This window comes from Echeneis naucrates, chromosome 23 (genome assembly GCF_900963305.1).
Source record: "Echeneis naucrates chromosome 23, fEcheNa1.1, whole genome shotgun sequence".
Lineage (NCBI taxonomy): Eukaryota > Metazoa > Chordata > Actinopteri > Carangiformes > Echeneidae > Echeneis > Echeneis naucrates.
The window spans coordinates 3736792-3756980 of record NC_042533.1 but is presented as its reverse complement, the minus strand read 5'-3'; the positions used below and the strand labels follow the sequence as shown (position 1 = coordinate 3756980).

Sequence of the window (20189 nt, the reverse complement as noted above, 5' to 3'; positions counted from 1 at the left end):
TTGGTTTATTTCAGGTTAGAGGAAAGGTCCTCCCGTAACACCTGAAAGTTAAAAATCACTTCCATATAACTTTCCTGCCACGTTCACAACAGTTTTGCCTCATGCGAGACAAGTTTCATTTGAGATGGCTTGAACGAAACAGACTAAATCAATACCAGGTATGACTCCTCCAATTTCCTGTGGATGGTGCTGCATTTTTCTGTATTAGAACCGACTGTTGTAATAGAACATGGAGCTTATTTGAATCCATACAAACCTGGTGGGAGTCAAAGTCAGTTTGTGATTCATAATGAAACAGCTTGAGGCGAGAGATTGGTATGACAACAAAGATTAGAGTCTGCTGTTTTGTTTTGTTTCTGTTTGGGATGGAGTTGCTCAAGTTCGCAAATACTGATTAGTACGCCCAAGGCGACGAGAATACCAAAGGTAGCATCTGTCAAACAGCATGATACTCCTTCTACTGGAAAATTACCTGTTATTGAGTTATTCACCTGATTCTATAATAGAGAATGTATCATCTCAGCAACAGTTTACCAACAGACCAAATAATTATATTTATATTATACACTTTTGAATGTTTTGGCTACATGTAGGTGGTGTTTATACTTGGAAGAATAACACTTGTATTACGGAAATGATTGTGACAGTTTCCAAAAATTTTCAGAATAACCCCCCCCCCCCCAAAAAAAAAAAAAAAAAAATATATAATAATAAAATTATATAAAAAAAAAAGATGTTATAGATATTTTTATTTCATTTTTTTTACAGACTTTTTGTCACAACAAAGTCAGCAAGAGCAACTTTTTTTTTTTTAATCCATTACAATGTAGCAATTCATCTGAAAGCAACCGAGAGAGGACAGCAACCATTTCATAGCGTAAAAGCAGAGGCAGTTTTGACATGCAGCAAAACAGGCAGGGCTTCTAACCAAATCAAAGGCAATGGGGAATATTAGCCCCCCCACCCCTCTTCACCATCAACTCTAACCACCCCCCCCCCCATTTACCCGTCATTCAGAGCTCCAACAGCCTATCAGTTACAAAATACACAGAGAAGCAGCAACAAAAAAATGGGATTCTTGCTGTGAAAGATTAGTCTTGGGCTGAGAAAAACGAATCAAGTTCTAAAACTCTGCGTTCTATTCGGTGACGTCAACATCGCTTCGAAAGGGATTCAGTAACAGATTTTCAAAAATTGCAACATTCAAGTCTTTCTAGTTAGCCAGCATGGTGATTGGTCGAAGAATACACGATATCTTTTATGCATTACCAACGCAAAATTTGTCAAAAACACCGTCTGATATGTAAGTGATACAGGGCTAAGTAGAAAAGGAAAATCTGGCCTCGTGACCTCTCTCACCCAACATTTCCAAAAATCTGTATTAGACTGGAGGGATTGGTTGGTCTATTAAAAAAGAAAAAAAAAAATCAAGGTAGAGGACGAGGCCACACGTAATGAAAGGTTAATATAATGAAACTTTACAGCCTTTCTTTTCAAACTATCTAGTATAGTACAGTGCAATTACTGATCATGAGATTCAGCCCTGGCCATACGATACTCACACTGAAGTTGTAAAAAATATTAACACACTACTGATCTTTTACCATGTCATTACTTTACAGCTTTAAGAGACAACTGCAAATGAGATGTATATTTAAGTGCTAAGCTTTGCGTTTACGTTATAGAGTTTGAGTTCTAGTCTGCAGTGTTTGAGGATCCAGGTATGAGAGCCCTCCCTTAGTGATGGTCCCTAAGGGGAGACATTAACTGACAAGTCCTTCTGTTAAATGGCTACAAACAGAGGCCAAAAGAAGAGAAATCCTATCCCAAAAAACTTGGGTAAAAGAAATATAAAAAAAATTAAAGGAAAATCACTAGACAGACAAAATGATCCTCCAACAAACAGACAAAAGCAGTGTTAAGACAGAGGTTGGTGGGGGTAAAAGGGGCGAGTCCGTCTTCTGTCAGGGGACCACTGCCTCCATCTCTCTGTCTGTTCACCCACCTGTCCAGCCACCTCCCACACTGCCGCGTTTACTTGAGCAGAGCCTTTATGGCGTTGCTCTCGGCAGCTTCCAAGGCACTGATGCCGTCTGGTCCTTTCCGGTCTTTGTCAGCACCCTGTGGAGAAGAGGGGACATGAATATTCAATATGCTGAGTAGGGTCATCAACACTTGGTCAGGAGTTACAGCAGGGAGCAGAGTCCTTTTTGAAAAAGGTGTGCTCGCCCCTTCGCGTATACATTTCTGCAAAGCTAAACAAGATCAATTTTTTCCTTTTCGCATGCTAATAATTCATATGATTTTTACCCTAAAACATAGAAAGTGTCACTTCAGAAATACTACTAAAAGAAAATCAATGAAAAAGTAAATGAAATTAAAAAGGTTATGAAAGAGAGGGTAGTGCTGTTCAGAGGAAGGTGGAGGGAAGTGCAACAGCTGTTGGCTCTGAGTCGCCCAATTGTCACTAAACTTTCATACCCTGCTAATTTACTAAAACTAAGTGAAACTTCCATCACTGGCATTTTCCAACAATACAGCCACTCAGCACTTGCCTGTCAGCCTCTCTTTATCCAGAGAGCACACACAAAACAAAGTAACAGGCGCTGAGGCATAAATCATTTGAATCTCTTATGACAGAATGAAAGTCAAAGAGATGAGAGTGGACGCAATCATTCAGATTACCAAGGACAAAAATGAAACTTAAAGACAGAGGGCTGAGACAGACAATGTGTTGAATGCACATATAGTGACAACAGATTTAATGGGTGACGGAGGAGTGGAAGGGTATGTGGTAGAGAAACGTCCCTTTGTTTGTCCTGCCAACTTTAGCCTCTTAGCAAAAGGCTTACAGAGCCACGGCAGAGAGGGTCTATTGTTGCATGGAGAAGCAGGGCATCAAAAAAACAATGTAACTCAGTTCAAGTACCTCACATTGTGTGGATGGTTGTCTGGGTGCAAATTCCATGCCACTGGAGCAACAGAGCGCATCCCAAGCTAGAGAGATTTACCAGGGCCGAGTGGTTTACCCGTCAGATCTACATCTCTAATGTGCCAGGAGACCAAAGCCAAAACTCAAAGAGGGTTTAGTCAGTTTGTAACATGCTTCAAATCTGTAAGATGTGTGCACCTGTCAACATTCCTGTCATACTACAGCCCTGTTGTGTAACGTGAACTCTGATGACTCTGGTGGCCTAAAGTGGTTCAACAAAAAGGTTTTACAGGATCATACATGCATGTTGCTTAACTTTGGAAATAACAATATTGCTTTGTTTTCAAGAATTAGAAAAAGCATACTAAAGTTAAAAAAAAAAAAAAAAAAAAAAAAAAAAAAAAAAAAAGTGTCAGCAACCCTAAAGCTCACTTGTTAACTCTTGGTGTCTTTGCTTAATTTGTGCTCAAATATACTGTTAAATAGGAAGTTTACACGTGTGCTTTAGGTGGTTTTCGTCTGCCGAGAGCATTCAATAATTAAGGGCACAAAGTGTAAAGTTTACCCACGAAGGTGGGTCTTCAAATCTCAGAGATAAAAATAAATAATCATCTTTACTATACCTGCAAATGCACAGAGGGTTACTTCAGTGTAATCTGTCTTGTCAGATACAGGTCAGACTTTCCTGGAGGAAAACCCAAATGTTTCTTCTCCAATAATGTTTGAATGTTCCTGCAGAAACATTGCTGAACCATAACTATCAATAATGATAAAGAATTTGTAGTGCCGGTTTAACTTTTGAAACTGCTGCTGACTCATTCCTATTAGGTACCTGATGGCCCATCATTATGCTCTCTGTAGTACCGGATACATGGGGGAAAGAGGACAGAAGATGGGAGGACAGGACTCCTTATTCTTCAAGCTCTGGGGATATCATTAGTAACTGGTTCAAGACCATACGTAGGAGCCTGCTCCACAGGCCTTGTTTAGATGGCAGGAAATAGCAGCGCACCTTGAATCTAGCCTTTTGAAGATCAATACTGTGTCTGTCTGGGAGCCAACAAGTCATCCATCTGACAAATACAATTACATATCCTGAGTATACTGCAATTTCTGAGGTAAAATTCTCATAATGATCATTCCCTTCTGCTCACCATACACTTATGTTGTCCTAAAAAGTATTTTTTTTTGGGGGGGGGGGTTGCCATGGGTGGATTCTTCCTGTGGGTATTTATGGTGGAGTTATAATAATAGCACTGGCATTACTGCTGCCTGTTACTGCCTCTCAGGATACACCATTAAATTCCCAATGGCCATCAAGCCCAGTGGCATCCTCCTGACACCACTTACAGTAATGAGTTTTCCCCAACTTGAATAATGACCCTCATGAACGCCTCGCTGTCCAAACATTATCCAGTCAACAAGAAGCTAGTGGCCAAGTGAGAGACAGCCTAATGAATAAGAATAGACTCCCAGGGTGTCTGCAGTCAAACTAAGATGCATCATCATCCTGCATTACGGAGTCATACAAAGCAGCATTGGGTCAGTGATGTCATGCCACCCACCTGCCAAGTGTCCATTAAGTTCTTATTGTGCCAAAAGTGAATAGATCTTAAGGGTCTCCCATGCTAAGTCACCAAATATTGTGCCAGAATGTCACTCCAAACCCATTTGAAATGCAAAGCTTAGATTGGACTCCTAACCTGCTGGCACCAGTAACACATTACTGACCCGCAAGAGGGGAAATTTTATCACAGCATGCAATATCTGGATTACATTTGGAAAAATACAAAAAATTGGGGGTTGGTATAGCACCTGTGGCTACAGGTAATCTTTAGCCTATCTCAATCTTCAAATTGCAAGGCAAAGCCGATTCACTGATAAACAATGACAGAATTCACCAACGTTTATTCTTCGATCAACTTCGTTATTTGTCATAAAAACGTTGATCTGCTAAATACGGCTTCTCAGGTGAAAAGATTTAATACGAAACGTAGTCGCGTTGTAGAGCCATGCAAAGTTAGAATGCTTTTGCTTGTGCCATTTTCTGACATTACATAAACTGCTGGAAAAATCAATAAGATATCTGCCACATTAATCATGTAGAAACTGCAGTCCGTGCAATTGAACAATCCAAGTACAGAAGGCAAGTAACGTTTTTTTTTTATTTTTATTTTTTTTATTTTATAAGCCTTTGTGTGTGACGCACAAAATAGGTTGTATGAAATCGGATTTCATTCACTTATTCTCTAAAGCATACTTCCCTGGACTCAAGTTATTTTAGTGACAGTATCAAGGTAATGTATAGAACATACATCTACTGAATCAAAAATAAAGAGGAATTCAACTCCTGTTGAACTCCAACATGTGAAGGTGATATCTCTTAGCCTGTGCCATTTAAAATTTAATTTTTCAATTCAAGTCAAGTCTTTATTTCGAGCATGATGGCAGCATAAAATAAATATAAAAAATTCTTGTGGACAACTGAGGGGGAAAAAAAAAAAAAAAAAAAAAAAAAGCCCTCTGTGGATCAAGAGCACACAGAATAATAAAAGAGGAGACCTCACAAGGTCAATTTAAAAGAAAAGGCAACAAATGGGAGCCGATGTGACAAAATAACGCTGCCTTTCCTCCGGGTCACTGGTGTCCACAGTTCCTTATAGAATTAAAAAAAAGGATGTATGTATGCCCATGTGTGCCCTTTTATTGTTGACTTAAAATGAACTGACTGGCCTCTGTGTGTTGTAGTCAGCAGCCTTGGTGAGGATTTCAGAGTTGGGTCACCCACTGGGGTTAAAGCAGCCTTTTCATAATTCATTGCCAACAGTAGCTTTGCAAACAAGTCTAGTAGGGACAGTGAGTACATGTGAGGAGCAAACCCAGGGGTTAGTTGTTAGCTCACATATTCCCGTCCCACAATAATACCTATTCAGATAAGCTCTGGTAATCTTTTTTCTCTCTTATATCACAGAAAGGCTTTTTAAAAAGGGTCTTCCACCTTCCCCAAGGGGCCTTTCATTTCACTGTACAGACGGTACTTGCTTATCTTGCAAAATTTAAGATATACAAACCACGGACATTAGACTTGCAGCAAGGGAAATGTAAGATGGAAATCACAAAGACGAAAAAGAAAGCACATGATTATTTTGGTGCGAGTGTAACCTAGTGAGATATTACAGCTTGTGGACATAGAATGTCTCATCTGGCAGACAGCCCAGTCTGAAATACAGCCTGCATTTCCTCGTCGTACATCTGTTTCCAAGCCGAAGCATCACCACCACTCAGATGAAAATCTTCATTAACAGTAATGAAAATCAATACAGCTTGTGGACAATACCTTATAGTGACAAACCAGATCGCAAGAACGAAAAAAAAAAAAAAAAACAACAGATCAAGTTGCGGTCGAAACAGTGAACTTGCCCGTGCTTCCATGTTGCATGACGTGCTTTTATAGCAAAGAACTTAATGACAGGCAAACTTAAGTTTCTTCCTGTTGGCATTGGCTGCATCCTTCAGTTTATCTTTCTGCCAGCAGTACTGATGGCCAGCTGCTGGCCGATTGATGTGAGGACTGAGCGTGTGGCAGTGGAGGATTAATGGAGTCAACGCCAACACGATAACTAAGCAGGAGTACCAGTGTCTCTCTAACCTTACACCAGTGTTTCACATACACACACAAATTTCCTCTTTTTAAACGTCTGCTTCAAAGTGCATGAGAAACTGTGAACTGATTGAAAAGTGTGTCTGAATATGACTGTATTGTGTGTTTAATGGAGAGAGAGAAAAAAAAAAAAAACCCAAAACAAACAAACTTCCCTTGTTGATAGTGTGGCTGAGCTTGTGAATGCCTCCGCCCCTCTTCCCATCATTTCATTGAGCCAGGATGATGCCACCATGAAGCCACTCTGTCGTGGAGCTTCCATTTACACTGCCTCATTTAGCCTGGCTGGGAACAGACAGCTGCTTACTCACCCTGAGCCCCCAAAAGATCTCCCTTCATCTCTGCTGCTCATATACACATCTCGGTTTACAGCAGCAGAACTGTAAAGCATGGAAGCCAGCTATGTGACATCACGCTGCTATTTACGCTGTGGGTGTTTTTCCCACTGCAGTGCTGACCTTATGCCATTCACTAACAAAAGGAAATAAAATGTATAAAGTAGAATAACAAAAAGAGCAATGATTAAAAAAAAAAAAAAAGACTAACTTTTCAAACTCGTTTGATTGTACAATGTTGACAGTTAATGGTCCGTACCAGCCACAAAGACAACTGATGGGGTATTCAAAGACAAGCAGCTATTGTGGGTCCCATTTGTATGACAGTCACTGTCCACACTACCAACAACTCCACTGCCGCCTGGCTCAATTAGGCTACAGAAAAACAGAGCTCCACCAGTCTAGACGGACAGGTGATGTGTTATTTATGTGCACGACTGGTGTGAATGTTCTGATAAGCAAGACATCCAAGAAAAGGCGCTGGCTTTCCAAAATAAAACCACTCCACCTATAAATGAGGCTTTATATTTGCAGAACTGCACAAACCTGTTTTCTGTCACTTTTATTACAGTATAGCTGTTAATCAGCTGCATTACTACAGCTGATGCCAGCTGAGTCTCACCAAGTATGCTTTCTCAGGTCACAGAGACTTTGTGCATGTGCTTCTTTCTGACAGAGGCAGCATTTAAGATACAGATGTGAGATAAATTACATGAAAAACCAACACAAAGGTCAGAACAGCGTCTAGTCTCTTTGGCATTGATCCCACACGTCTCTGACTTTTTATGACCACCATTCAAAGATATTCCCTCATCTGGTGTTTAGATGATTTGGAGAGCAATGTCCAACACACAAGTCCAATGTCTCCCATGGGTGTTTAATCGGGTTTCAGTTGTACAAGTGCATCCACACCTCAAAATGTCCACAAAGGTTTAATAGGGAATACAGTGGATTGTCTGACCATTTTTTTCACATCTCTGTAGACCAGTAACTCAGTTTTTTGCACCACTGAACTCAAATGTTTTCTTTGCCATAGGTCTACATGTCACTGTTACTACTGAATCTCCAGAAACCCAAGGTCCCAATAAAAGCCTTTCAGTCACTTGTCTTTTGACTTCTTGCTCAAGAGTTTTTATACCTGCATGACTAGATCTTAATTGGTTCATTATACCATATGTTGCATGTGTGTGGAAGCAAATGCACTCATTATGTTAGGTTTTTCCTGCGTACACTCTCTGTAGTTCTAGAGTTTAACAACAGAGAGGATGAGTTGGAAGGATGGGGCAGAGATTTACATGGAACAGGCCTGAATGGTGCTGCTTAAAAACACAGACACAAAACAAATGAACAGTACCAACACAGTATGTGATGTTGTATGAACATTCCAGCACAGCCTCCACAGGATGGTGTTAAAGGGCCTTTGTCCAATGAGTTACCTCATCAGCAGTCACGGCTCACACGGAGCTTCTGATACATCAACAAGCATTGATGGGTGAAGGACACCTGGACACTTCTGTGTGCAGATGGGTGTATTTGAAAGCGTGAATGAATGCTGTACCAACCTTTTCTAGAAGGACCTTGACACAGGGAAGATGACCCTCAAAACAGGCGGAGATCAGTGGAGTGAGCCCGTGTTTATCAGGAGCCTGTAGAAGGAGTGCAAAGTAAAGGCATCAGTGACAGACAGAAAACAAAGAAAAGCTGATTTAACAGTGGAGCGTAGGAAAATCCAACACAAGGGCACATCCATCTTTTCTTTTCTTTTTTTTTTTTTTTTAAATCAAAGATAAATCTGAAACTCCTGAGAGAGGTTTTTACTTTATCATGCCCAAAAATTATACCAGCTCACACTGCGGTTAAACACTACATTTATCTCTCGTGTTTCAGTAGCTGAGCCAGTTAACAAGAGAAATAGAGAGTTACGTAAACGCTTTTGGGCTTGGGAGGCCAGGCGAAGAAGTATTTCACTACAAATTTCACCTTCCGTCTCTGAAGACCAGACCTGAAAGTGCTGTGAAGATGAGTTGTTGTATTCAGGTGATCTAAGATGTACCTTTGCAAATATGGGTGCTCTGAGCATATGTAAGCACCTTGAAAACTTTTTATAGAACACTATTAGTCAACAATTAACCTTTTAGGCCTAGTAAATTGTTTCTCCAAAGTTAGTTTCACCCTTATGACCAAATAAGCCAGAGTTCAAATGCTAACCTTTGCTGCTTTGCACACACAGTTTTGAGTTACTGAACAGGCATTAAAAGTTTTATACTAATGGATGAGGGAGTGCCCAAATGAATGGATACTAATCAATTTAGTACTACAAGAGCAGACTATTGAGGCTCACAGTCACAATCAAGGTAAATGTTGGATCTGGCAAACCTAGACAACTACTAAGTGGACAATGTGTGAAACAGCACACACAACTGGTTTTACCAGACAGCCATATTTTGTTCAAACAAACTGTGAGCACTCACATAGCATCGAGCATTTCAATAATGGGTTCAGGTGGTGCAGGGATGCAGAAAGACACACTGTTCTTTTTTTGCAGACCAGGATAGTAGGCAAATGAAAGCAAAGATATGGCAATCTGGTTCTTGTGGCTCTTACATTGACATCAGCACCCTTAGAAATGAGGAACTCCACCACATCTGTTTGACCAAAGTCTGCAGCATAGTGCAGAGGCTTCCTCCCACCTTCCAGGGTCCGGTTTGCATCTTCAGCCTGAAGAGGAGAAAAAGTGCTTAAAATAATGCCAATGTTACAACAAGCCAACAGCACGCATTGAACAGAGATAGGAAGAGTCAATTTTATTTGAAACAGGGACAATCGCTGTTGACAAACTAGCAATGAAATTTAGTGTCTACGCCTTACGAGCACATGATCCTCTGCCCCTTATGTTACTGCTGAGGTGCTGTTAAACTTAAGATGGAGCGAAGTAACATCCCCGTAAGTATCAAGGTAGATTTTACTGAAATGTCTGACAAGGTACAAGTATATCTTGTTACACCTGAGCTGGGGATGACAGAGCTACCTTGGCCACCTGGTTCCCCTGGGGCCACATAGAGAAAATGCAATTCAGCTGACAGGAGAGCACAGAAAGAGCAAATGCCAGATTTAGACACCGTGCATCACATCATACTGATGAACAATACATAATCAGCAATATCTTCCTTCCCTGCTCCTAGTTCCTATATCCGAGTTAAATGATGAATAGTTATACTCTGACAGTTGCCATACAATTTAGACAACTCATTCATTGTTGCTCTACAAGTTATTAGTACATGTTATGACCCTGACTGTGTCATTGCCAAAGATGCCTATGAATTAAATGTATTGTTTTTCTTAAAATTTATTGCATGGACACAGAACTGTCTGCACACAATGTCTTCAACTTCACTACAAGCTGCCGCCATTCGCTCACCTTTACTCCAGACTACATTGAAGGTCAAGTACAACACACTGAAGACAATTCATTTTGCACTCATTCCCACTGAATGCATTAGCAATGATGGATGTTGATTATTCCTTGGAGATGAAAAATTCCTCCATCCAACTGCTGCAAACACAAAAGTCTGATCTGGCTCAAAAATCAGCTCAGTGATTTTTTTATTACTTATATTCAATGATAGTTAACAAGTTCCTCCAGGGCTTGTAAGGTTATCTCATACCTGAGTATCCTGAAATGTATCTGTCACACATGTCAAAATGAACAAAATTTAAAACGCTTAGTTTTGTGAAAATTGTCATTGTTGGAAATTCCTGCAGCTAATTTAAAATCAATTTCACTAAAATCTTGTTTGGTTGATGATTTTGAGTGAAGAGTGAAAAAGACATAACCTGACAGTCTTCCAAAAAGCTTTTAACTTAAACTAGAAAGCGTATGTGCAGTAAAAATTATAGACTAGCAGAACTAATTAGCCAACTTGATGTTTTAAGATATCATAGTAATAGTGCAGTAAATAAAAATCATACAGCTTTTGTTTAACTAAAAGATAATATCCAGTTAATGTTTACAATATCTTAATGTTGAGCTTGTAAAAGAAAATATGGCCTCTTCTTGCATAGGCAAGCACACAAGCCTTTACTGAAGCAAGAGACACTCTAGGCTGTTTAGTGAGATCAGTTTTAGCCTCAGAGCCATTTTTGAGTTTATGCCTCCATATTTTCCAAACAGATTATGCTGGATTGCATTGAAGGAGCCTCCAGCTGAGACCCCCGCCCACCAACCTCAGCTGCAGGCTGGGCCCGGGTGGTGTGTTAGCTCGCTAGCAATAAGCCAGCACCAGCCTGGCTGTGTGTCATCAGAGATACACTCTCCTGCTGACAGTCGGTATGGTGAAATAACACACGCGTTGTTAACAGCTTATTGTTGCTGTCTCCTTGTTGTACCACGTACCAGCTGATGCTATCGGTGGTTAGCTTACCAACAGGTTGCTCCGTGCGGAAGCAGCTTACGGCAGTGGCCGCAGTCAAAGCTGTTTCACGGACCAAACTCGCTGTGTTTAAGAGGAGCCATCATGGATCCGGAACCGAGACTGTTAGCAAACGGCTCAGCCTCCACCTGTTCTCCAGGTGAGAGCTGCACGGCACGCCGCTAACGGTGCTAACGGTGCTAACTGTGCATTATGGCTTCATTTTCTGGTCCATGACAGAGCATGATTTTTTTTTTTTGTTTTTTTATATATACACATACACCTGCACAGTGAAAGCCTCATACAGAAAACAAGGCAGCTTGTCACCGCTATCTTGCCTAACTTCACATTACTCAACTCCAGATACCGTTACCTAGCTAGCTAGCTGGTTAGCCCCCCGCTCGCCGTTAGTAACTTTAGCTCAAGAGCCTCTTGCCTGAAATAAAAATATAAATATTGCATTGCATGAACCGAAAAAAAAAAAAATTCTCATTGTCTTACCGTAACCAGTTTGGCTTTGACCTCATCCAGGTCCCCGGTCTTCAACGCCCACATCAGTTCTTTATCTCCCATCTTCCCGTGTCGGCTCCGGTGTCAGCCTGTCCGGTTATGTGCTGCTGGGCGGCTGTCAAGCTAAATGCTAAGCGGCGTTCAAAGTTAGCTTAGCCGGAGCTGGAAAAGTCTTCGTGTCGCCGCCGGGCCGGGGACGGATTTCAGAGCTCGACCGAAGACAAAGTCGTCTCGGAGCAGTTCGAGTTAGAGTTGACGCTTTGCTGAAACCCACCGAGGATCAACAGAAGTTCTGCAAGCCAAAGAAGCAGACAGGGATCCGCCTTTCTGCGAGTCTGAAGTGTTTCCGACGTCACCCGGAAATCAACGTTTAGGGCTGCGTTTAAGTAACACAGCGTTAAAACGACTGCTATTCTTGCTTTCTTTTTCTTTTTTAAAGAAGCACATGAAAACACGCGACCCGAGCGATAATAAACAATTAATGACGGTGAAAGTATTGATATTTCATATTATTTCCACTGTTAAAACGTGCGCGATCAACGATTTGGCTCGCCAAATGCTGACAGTTGGGGGAATTCCCACCTTTATAATGGGACGTGATGGCATCATTGTATTTCTGGGTCAACACAATGTCCAAAGCATTTTCTTATCACCTCATCGGTCCCTGCAGTTCTCCTTTCCGGGGCACACCCAGCTTGATACTGCAGTTTTAAACTTCTTTTTCCTGTTTTGCACTGTACAGTATTTCAGGCGCATACAAACGTACAGTAAATGTATCATCGGCTCCTTGAATGCGTGAGCGTTTGTGGAAACTGATTTAGAAAAAGGCCCCTATCATAACAAGTGTGAATGGGTGAATGCCTAAAGTAAAACACTTTTATGTGGCAGAAAATCTCTATGTAAATGCATTCTATTTAAACAATGTACATATTATTTTCAGATCTGTAAATGATAAAACACTTTAAGCTATGTGAAAGTTACAAAAGAGATAAACTAACCGTAGTGACCCAAAGCTACTTCACATATCTTGTTTAGTGACAGCCCACCAACACTTTCTAATGCATCTTTAAATAGCTATGACCACACGCAGTGGGTTTTGATCTTAGTACACTTGCTTAGTCATACACTTCCTTTTTTTTATTCTTTTGTACTTGCTGCTGGGCTTGAGCAACATTATTTTATTCTTTTTTTTTTTTTCAATAAAAGTGTGTGAAAATGTCCTCAGTCAACTATGTAGCCATAGTTCAATAGTTTTTAAGTGTTTGCCTATTTTACTCTTCATTGTTTGTATTAGAAATACAAGAAAATTCTGTCAGCCAAGTCAAAAGTAATACAAGCTAATGAAAAGCATTACAAGCAGGTTGATCTTTGCAGTCAACCTGCATTGTTTTTTCATGGCTATAGTTTAAAAAGAGTGCATCGACAACTACAATGAATGTTTTCAGACAAATTGCATTAAATCAAATATTTTGATTCCAGTACAGATCTTACTTTGGCAATTCTCTGCTGCATTTTCAGCCTAAAACTGTGCACTTCAGGTGCTGGTGGTTTAATAAATATTCCATGTGCATATCAGCATTGTAGATGAATCCATTTTAAAATACTAACACTGAATGAGTTCATCTCCTTCAGCTGTATCTATGTTTCACCTCTGAGCAAAGATCAGTGAAGTACATTTGTACATGCATATGTATCAGAGCGTGAGAGATCCTTGTGAGTGATGATGTTTTAGCTGCGTGAGGCATGCGCATCATTATTTGCAAGCCACTTTGGAAACAGTAGCATTCAGTGTCTTACCTGTTGGAAGCAATCTGCTCTTTCAGCTGCCCCTTGAAGAATTCTTCAATCAGTCCTTGACAAACAGTGGATCAGCAGCTTCTGAAAGACACACCAGCAAGAGGTGGTGGAAAAAAAAAACCAATCATTATTCCATCTTGATTTGTAAAGGTTGAAGGACAGAACAAAGAAGCTGAAAGCCATATAACAGCTTTTATTTTTTGCTACAGCATCACCGCTCATGCCTCTCTTGCCTGCTTTATCCCCTTATTTTCCATTCCAACATCACTCTCTCATTCAACCCAACCATATAGATGCTCTCCTTGCGAACTATAGGTGATGAAATGTTGTTAAATTCTCATTAGATTAAGTCAGCGGTTCCCTGGAAAAACCAATCTATCCAGAGGATGAAGCAAACAATAAAATACACCATTTCAAAAAAAATTTTATGTGGCACTATGAAGGGAATAGAAACTGCATTGATGATATTCGGGCTCTCTCCCGTCCTCCTCCTCATACGGCTCCCCTTTACAACCCCCCACCCGCCTCATCAGACACTTCCCTTACTCACACAAGTGTGTTCGTAATAAACTGTCATGCCAGTCTTGTACTCACACATGAGTAAGAGTGAGAGAGAGACAGACTGGCATGACAGTTTATTACGAACACATAAAAGAGTTTGATACCTGAGCGTAAGCTGCACAGTGTATATTGGAGATTTTACACAGAAAATGGTAATAAGGACAGAGGTGATTACTGCTCACACTTCTTCTGCCTATTATGCTAATGTAACATTGACTATGACTGAAGCATCTCGTAGAATGGGTAATTGCAAGTACATATGTGGCTTAAATCAATCGCAGTTTATCTATTCCTGCCTGCAATAATGATGCCTGCATACTAATGTACTTTGGGCGCCTTAGAAGTTTCTGCTTTAGTATAGCAATGTTCTTTAAAGAGGAAAAAGAAAGATCAAATAAGTGAAACGAAATAAGTGGATGGCATGATGGGATTTAATTTTTAATTTATTTTTTTTAATCTAGGCACGTCAGAGTGAAAGTTTTTTACCTGACAGAAATGTAAAGTAATTCTATCCACAGGCATGACAGCATGGCTTCCATTTTTCAGTCGATTAGCAGCACTCAGGCAGCAGATCTACGCTATGCTGGTGTGTCCATTAAAAAAAAAAGATCAGGAGGGGCTTCCTAAAACGAACTCTCTCCTGCCTGAGCTTTTCAAAACATCCCTGAAACTCGGAACACATACTAAGGGAACACTAAACCTGCACGGAGTAATTCATCAAAATAAAATAATTTATATAAAGAAACTTTGCAGGAAGTCAGTTAGATTTTAGATAAAACATAATTGAGGATTAAGACTGTCTGTTCTCCTTTAGGATAATCATTGATGTTTAAAAAAAAAAAAAAATGCAATAGTACATTCTGGGCATGAATGGAAAGAATTTTTTTTAAATGATAGCCAGAAATATTAAACTAGTGATGCTTCATTTAGAGATTTTGAGGCCTTTTAGACATTCTTACTTCACTACACACTACTTTGAGGGCAACACTTTACTTTCTGCTCTGCTACATTCGCTTATCTGACAGCTGAAATCGGTAATTACTTTGCACATTAAAACACATAATGAGCTCATAAAACCTGATATGTTATTTGAATTCAATGTAGTTACCAGTATGGAGTCATTGGACCAGCTATACTATTAAAATACTGCCTAGAGGAAAAGGCTGTAATCACATATGACACAATTCTTGCTGCTTGAACCACAGTTACCAAATTAATGTTACAATGTGAAAGGGAGCTAACTAACTGTAACTTTACTTATCTGCTATTGAACTTAATGGAGAAACCAAACTGCAACCGATGGTCCATAAAACCAGGTCAGAGATCGGAGGATGTTGAAGTGTGAGCTGCAGAATGAAATGATAATTCTGTGGGAATTCATCGCTATGTGAGACTTCTTTCACATCATGCGCTTGATTACTGTTGAAATATTAAAAGTGTTAAATACTCTATTTTTTAATTGGAATATCAACATGGCCAACCTTTTCCGGCTCAAGGCCCACTTGAAATCTGAAAAATGCCCACATCTGCCCCCTTAACAATATGGAGGCCAAGCAAACCCTTCAGAGCACCTTTCACTTTAATGATAACAATCACCCATTGGGGACTGAACTGAAATCTGTGGAAACGTTTATGGAGGTTTAATTGCTGACTGAAGCTTTGCTCTCTTTCCTCTTTAATTCGTTCCATTGCTAACAAGACAGCCCTTTTGATCGTTCATTTTGCATTTGAAGAAAACTGTATTTTTAAGCAATTTGAAAGAGATTATCATTGAGAAGAAACAATCTGTCACACACTCTTACTCAGTGTGGATATTGAGCAGCATTGAGGCAGACCCAAATGGACAAAAGCAAAAAATCTGCTTTCATGTCAGCAATTGCAAAGTCTGCAAAACATGAATGGCGACAAAGTTGCTTGAAACCTAATCAAATCTGAATAAAGAACCCCCGCACAGAAAAAAAAAAAAAAAAAAAAAAAAAAAAAAATCTTCCTCAAACCGTACAACAAGTTATGCAACCAGCATCACTCAATCAGCATACAAAAAACTGTAAAATAAGAAAATGGTCAAAAATTTCTTACAACAATTAAAATAAAAAAAAAAAAACTAATCAAATGAGTTGTATAAGTTTATAAATTTATTTGGTAAAACCAGAAAAAAAAACAACTTCCTGCTGCTACCAGAGAACAGAACCAATAAAAGCATCAAACCAAAAGAATGAGCTGAATAAAAGTAAATCTTGGAAAATATTTCTTTGTCCAGCTTGAAAGTAAAAAAAAAAAAAGGAAATAAATTGATTACTATCAAAAATAGCAAACAAAAATGGAAATTATTTAAATATTGACAAAATTTTTAAATCTAGTTTTTAAAATACCACAGCTTAGGTGGTTTCATTTTAGTATCCAAAAGCACACATTCCTTTTTTTTTTGTTCAACTCACACTGAACTTGTTTAGATCTTTGTTATCTCACTTGTTCAATGCAAAAGCACCATGACCAAGTTAGAGATGAAAGCATTCTCTGTAACTTCCAGTAAGACGCCACCCGTGATTGATATAGCCCTCCAACCGCTCAATCACAGGCGGCCTGTTGTACTCAAATATTACACACAGAGCAGATTTAGTTTCTAACTTGGGAACACATTATGATCGAGAGGGCGGGCATCATCTGGTTTCTCAGCTTCACTATTTCAAAATTTTTGATAAAGACAGAACAACTACTCTGATGAATTTGTAGTGAGGGTGAAAAAAAAAACAAAAAACCTGCAGTTTGGAAAACGTAATAAAAAGTGGTAACTGCAGGAGGGGGTGTTATATATTTTGAGGACAGAGGAAGCAGTGGTAAATGATTTTCCATCCAATAGACTCTTACGCTGTGGAGCACAACCTGAAGAGAAATTAAACCTGTCAAAGCCTGCAATGCAGAGATAAAGGAATATTATTTCATGAAGCAATGGGCAGTCAAAGGTGGATGGCTGCCATCACAAATACTCTTTAACAGAACACCTGTGGAAAAGTTACAGTTAAAAAAAAAAAAAAGGCTGTAAAAGGCTGTTTTAGGAAGTCAAGACACAAGCAGCAATTGAGTGACCTCTCAGGGGACTGAAGCCATCTGGGTCTTACTTCCAGCAAATTGACACCACTGATGGCTCTGAATATCCTATTTGACAGGCATGTGTGGCCCCCTGTGGGCAGACGTGCCTCCCTCAGACTCCACATGCTGCCTCCCTCTAGAGTTCAGGCTGAAGAAACAGCCCTCCATAACGGGAGTGTGGGCAAGAGGAAATAAGCAAGGCAGAGAACAGGACCTGTCTTCAAGCAGAGGAGCGGTGGCATGAAACATTCATATGCTCCGGCTGTGAGGACATTGTTGTCTGAGAAATGTTCCCTGTCACTTCAAGAAAGTGGATGGGCCTCGAACAATTCCCTTGTGTTTTAATGGAGCCGGCAGTGAAGCTGTTATCAGGAGGCTGGGGTTATTAAGGTGATTTTTGGTTCCTTATAACCGCTAATAAATCGTGCAGGTCATTCCGGTCATTCCTCCGGCTTTCTATTGTCTGCCCGTATCACCCTCCATCATCTGGACCTCACTTCCATCAGGGGATGCTGTCTCCGAACATCCATCACGCAGAGGTGTTGTCCACTACTGGCTGCCCCTGATCACCCCTGACTAGCACTGACTGGGGGCCTGTACTTTCTGTCGTAGATGTGAGCGGTGATAGGATGTGACAACTTTATTAGGCACCAATCAGGCGGCCGCAGTTTCATTCTCTGCTGGACGTGCGAGCGAAGCACGCCCTGAGCTGCGGTTTTCGTCACGGGTGGGATTCTCTCTCTCCTTATCCATCTCTTTTTATTCCAAGCCTCTGGGTCTTTCTCATCTGTTGTCTGCCCCCCTCACCATCTACTACAGGAACCTTCGGGGGACTGGCTCGGACTGTTGATCCCGTCATTGGCGGATAGTATCGAGCCCATCACGTAAATGAGGGCGCGTGCCAACGGGGCACATCGTTAGCTAGGAGTAACATCGACCTGCCCACGCCATGCTGAATATGTAACACTAGGCTGGCTGTAAAATACTTAATCCTCCTAATAATTTCTTTTGGCTGTCATGGATTAGGATGAATAAATCTGAAGGTAGCTTTGGTTTTAATGGCAATAAAGGTGTACAAGTATAAATAGCGATTTTCTATATCTCTAGTGTGTGCCATTTGTGTCAGGTTAGATGATTTATTTCAGCGCAGCCGAGAAAGGAGAAATCCCTTTGTCAGTATGTCACAGTGCTGAGTTAAACAGAGGGAATCCTGAGGAGATTATCAAAAGGTATGATCCCTAAACTACTGGCTCGAGAGCAAAACATGGAAATCATCCAACTTCTCTGAGAAAAGTTTCAGCAAATTGAAGTGTTCTGGACGGAGAGGAAAGGATTCGGCACCAACATTTTTCTCTGCACTTCAGAAGAGTCATTCACTCCTGCTTTGTTAACAGTTCATCCCTGGGGGGGTCAGGAAAGAAAGACGTGAGGACAGTTGCTCCTTCTCTTTTCAAATATATTCAAGTGAAAGTATATTGTCTCAAAACACGCAAGTGATAAGTCCTTTTTTTTTTTACACTTAAAGTGAAGGCATGTTCTATTTTCAGATCTTAACAGATGTTAGCAGGGCTTGTTGATTTCAGCTAAAGCAGAATATAAACGCCAACAATAATGTTATTCTAAGAGGTAAATTCATTGCCAATAAACACCAAGTCTGCAGTGAATCTTGTAAGAGATTTACAGCATACCTCGAGGATTTGTGATACAGCCATGGGGGATAGAGCGTCTTTCCTCTGCACTGCTTTCATCACAGCGGATAAACTTTGTTTTCCATGAAAACAGAAATAAATAAGAGATCAACGCGCTGAAGATCAAGAACACAGCCTCACGTGACATGCTTTGCCCCCTCAGAGGAAATAGCAAGCTGTTTTTGGTTTTTGTTTTTTTTTTTTTCTTTTTTCTGGCAGATTTCCATTTCATTTAACAGTGGCAAGAGGAAATAATAAGTTTTCCTTCTGTTTTCTTGCATCCATTAGGCTCACAAATGTTTAAATAAACAGCACAAACAAGAGATGAGATGCAGTTTTTCCCCCAACTCTACACCAGTGATGTGATTTTTTTTTTCCCCTTTTGGAAATGACTTCCAAAACCATTTGTTCATCCTTTTGTTTTAAAAGCTCAGTTTCAGCGATATTGGATTTGTAATGCTTTTTTCGTTGGGGAGAGACACATTAACAGTCGAAAATGATCGCTGTCCATAATCTGATCAGGATATTAGAAATGCTGAGGATTGGCACTGGGAATTTTTCACCCTGACCTTCACTTTGTCGTTCAGCTCAGTTGTCAGTATTCAGTGTTTTCAAATGTTGATTCTCCTCTGCTGATTTGGTGATGATTCACCGATCCAAAGACAGATGATGATGGCACAATAAAAGCGATAAAGGGAAGTGATTAGTTGGATAAGGACCATTACATTTAAGGAGGTTAATAAAAAGAGGTGCTATCGTATTTAAAATAAAACACCTTTCTCAACGTTGGCCCTCCCTTGTATTTCTGCGCAGCTAACTGAACATCTGTGTGTTATGATTGTACCGTAGAGGAGGGGCAACTCCTCCTGGGTGTGCAAATCAATGCTCGTCCATTTATTGGATGTTTCATCCGGACATATAAAACACAAGATGTGTGTCGCAAAAGTGTGCATGTAAGCAAAGGTGGACTTTTGCCCACAGCAGACTGTGGAGCTGCTTCGAAGTCTACGCACCCTGCAAGTAGCAGGAGCAGCAAAGCAAAAGAGCCGGAGCTGTGGCTGCGTGGAAGAGCCAGCACCCGAAATGAAATTAACCGGGATGAGTTCATTAGCAGTCGGCTGGTTGCTCGGGGAGCTTTCCAGCATGTACGTGTATATGCTACAGGCGATCCAGGTGAGGCAGATCTGCTGAGGCTCCTCATGTATT

At 40.4% G+C, this 20189-nt stretch overlaps 1 protein-coding gene across 2 annotated transcripts; it reads right to left on the bottom strand.

Annotated features, from left to right (window-relative positions):
* Positions 1-732: 732 nt before the first annotated feature.
* On the bottom strand, positions 733-19321 carry mtpn (myotrophin). 2 transcript variants are annotated; one of them, XM_029495338.1, is made up of 5 exons: positions 19299-19321; positions 11839-11923; positions 9533-9646; positions 8491-8574; positions 733-2121 (listed from the first exon to the last, which is right to left on the bottom strand). In XM_029495338.1, the coding sequence occupies exons 2-5, from the start codon at positions 11908-11910 to the stop codon at positions 2035-2037; spliced, it is 357 nt and encodes a 118-aa protein (XP_029351198.1). In that variant the 5' UTR covers positions 11911-11923; positions 19299-19321; the 3' UTR covers positions 733-2034. The 2 variants fall into 2 exon arrangements, with proteins under 2 accessions (XP_029351198.1, XP_029351197.1); XM_029495337.1 differs by lacking the exon at positions 19299-19321 and having other exon boundaries at positions 11839-12208.
* Positions 19322-20189: the final 868 nt, after the last annotated feature.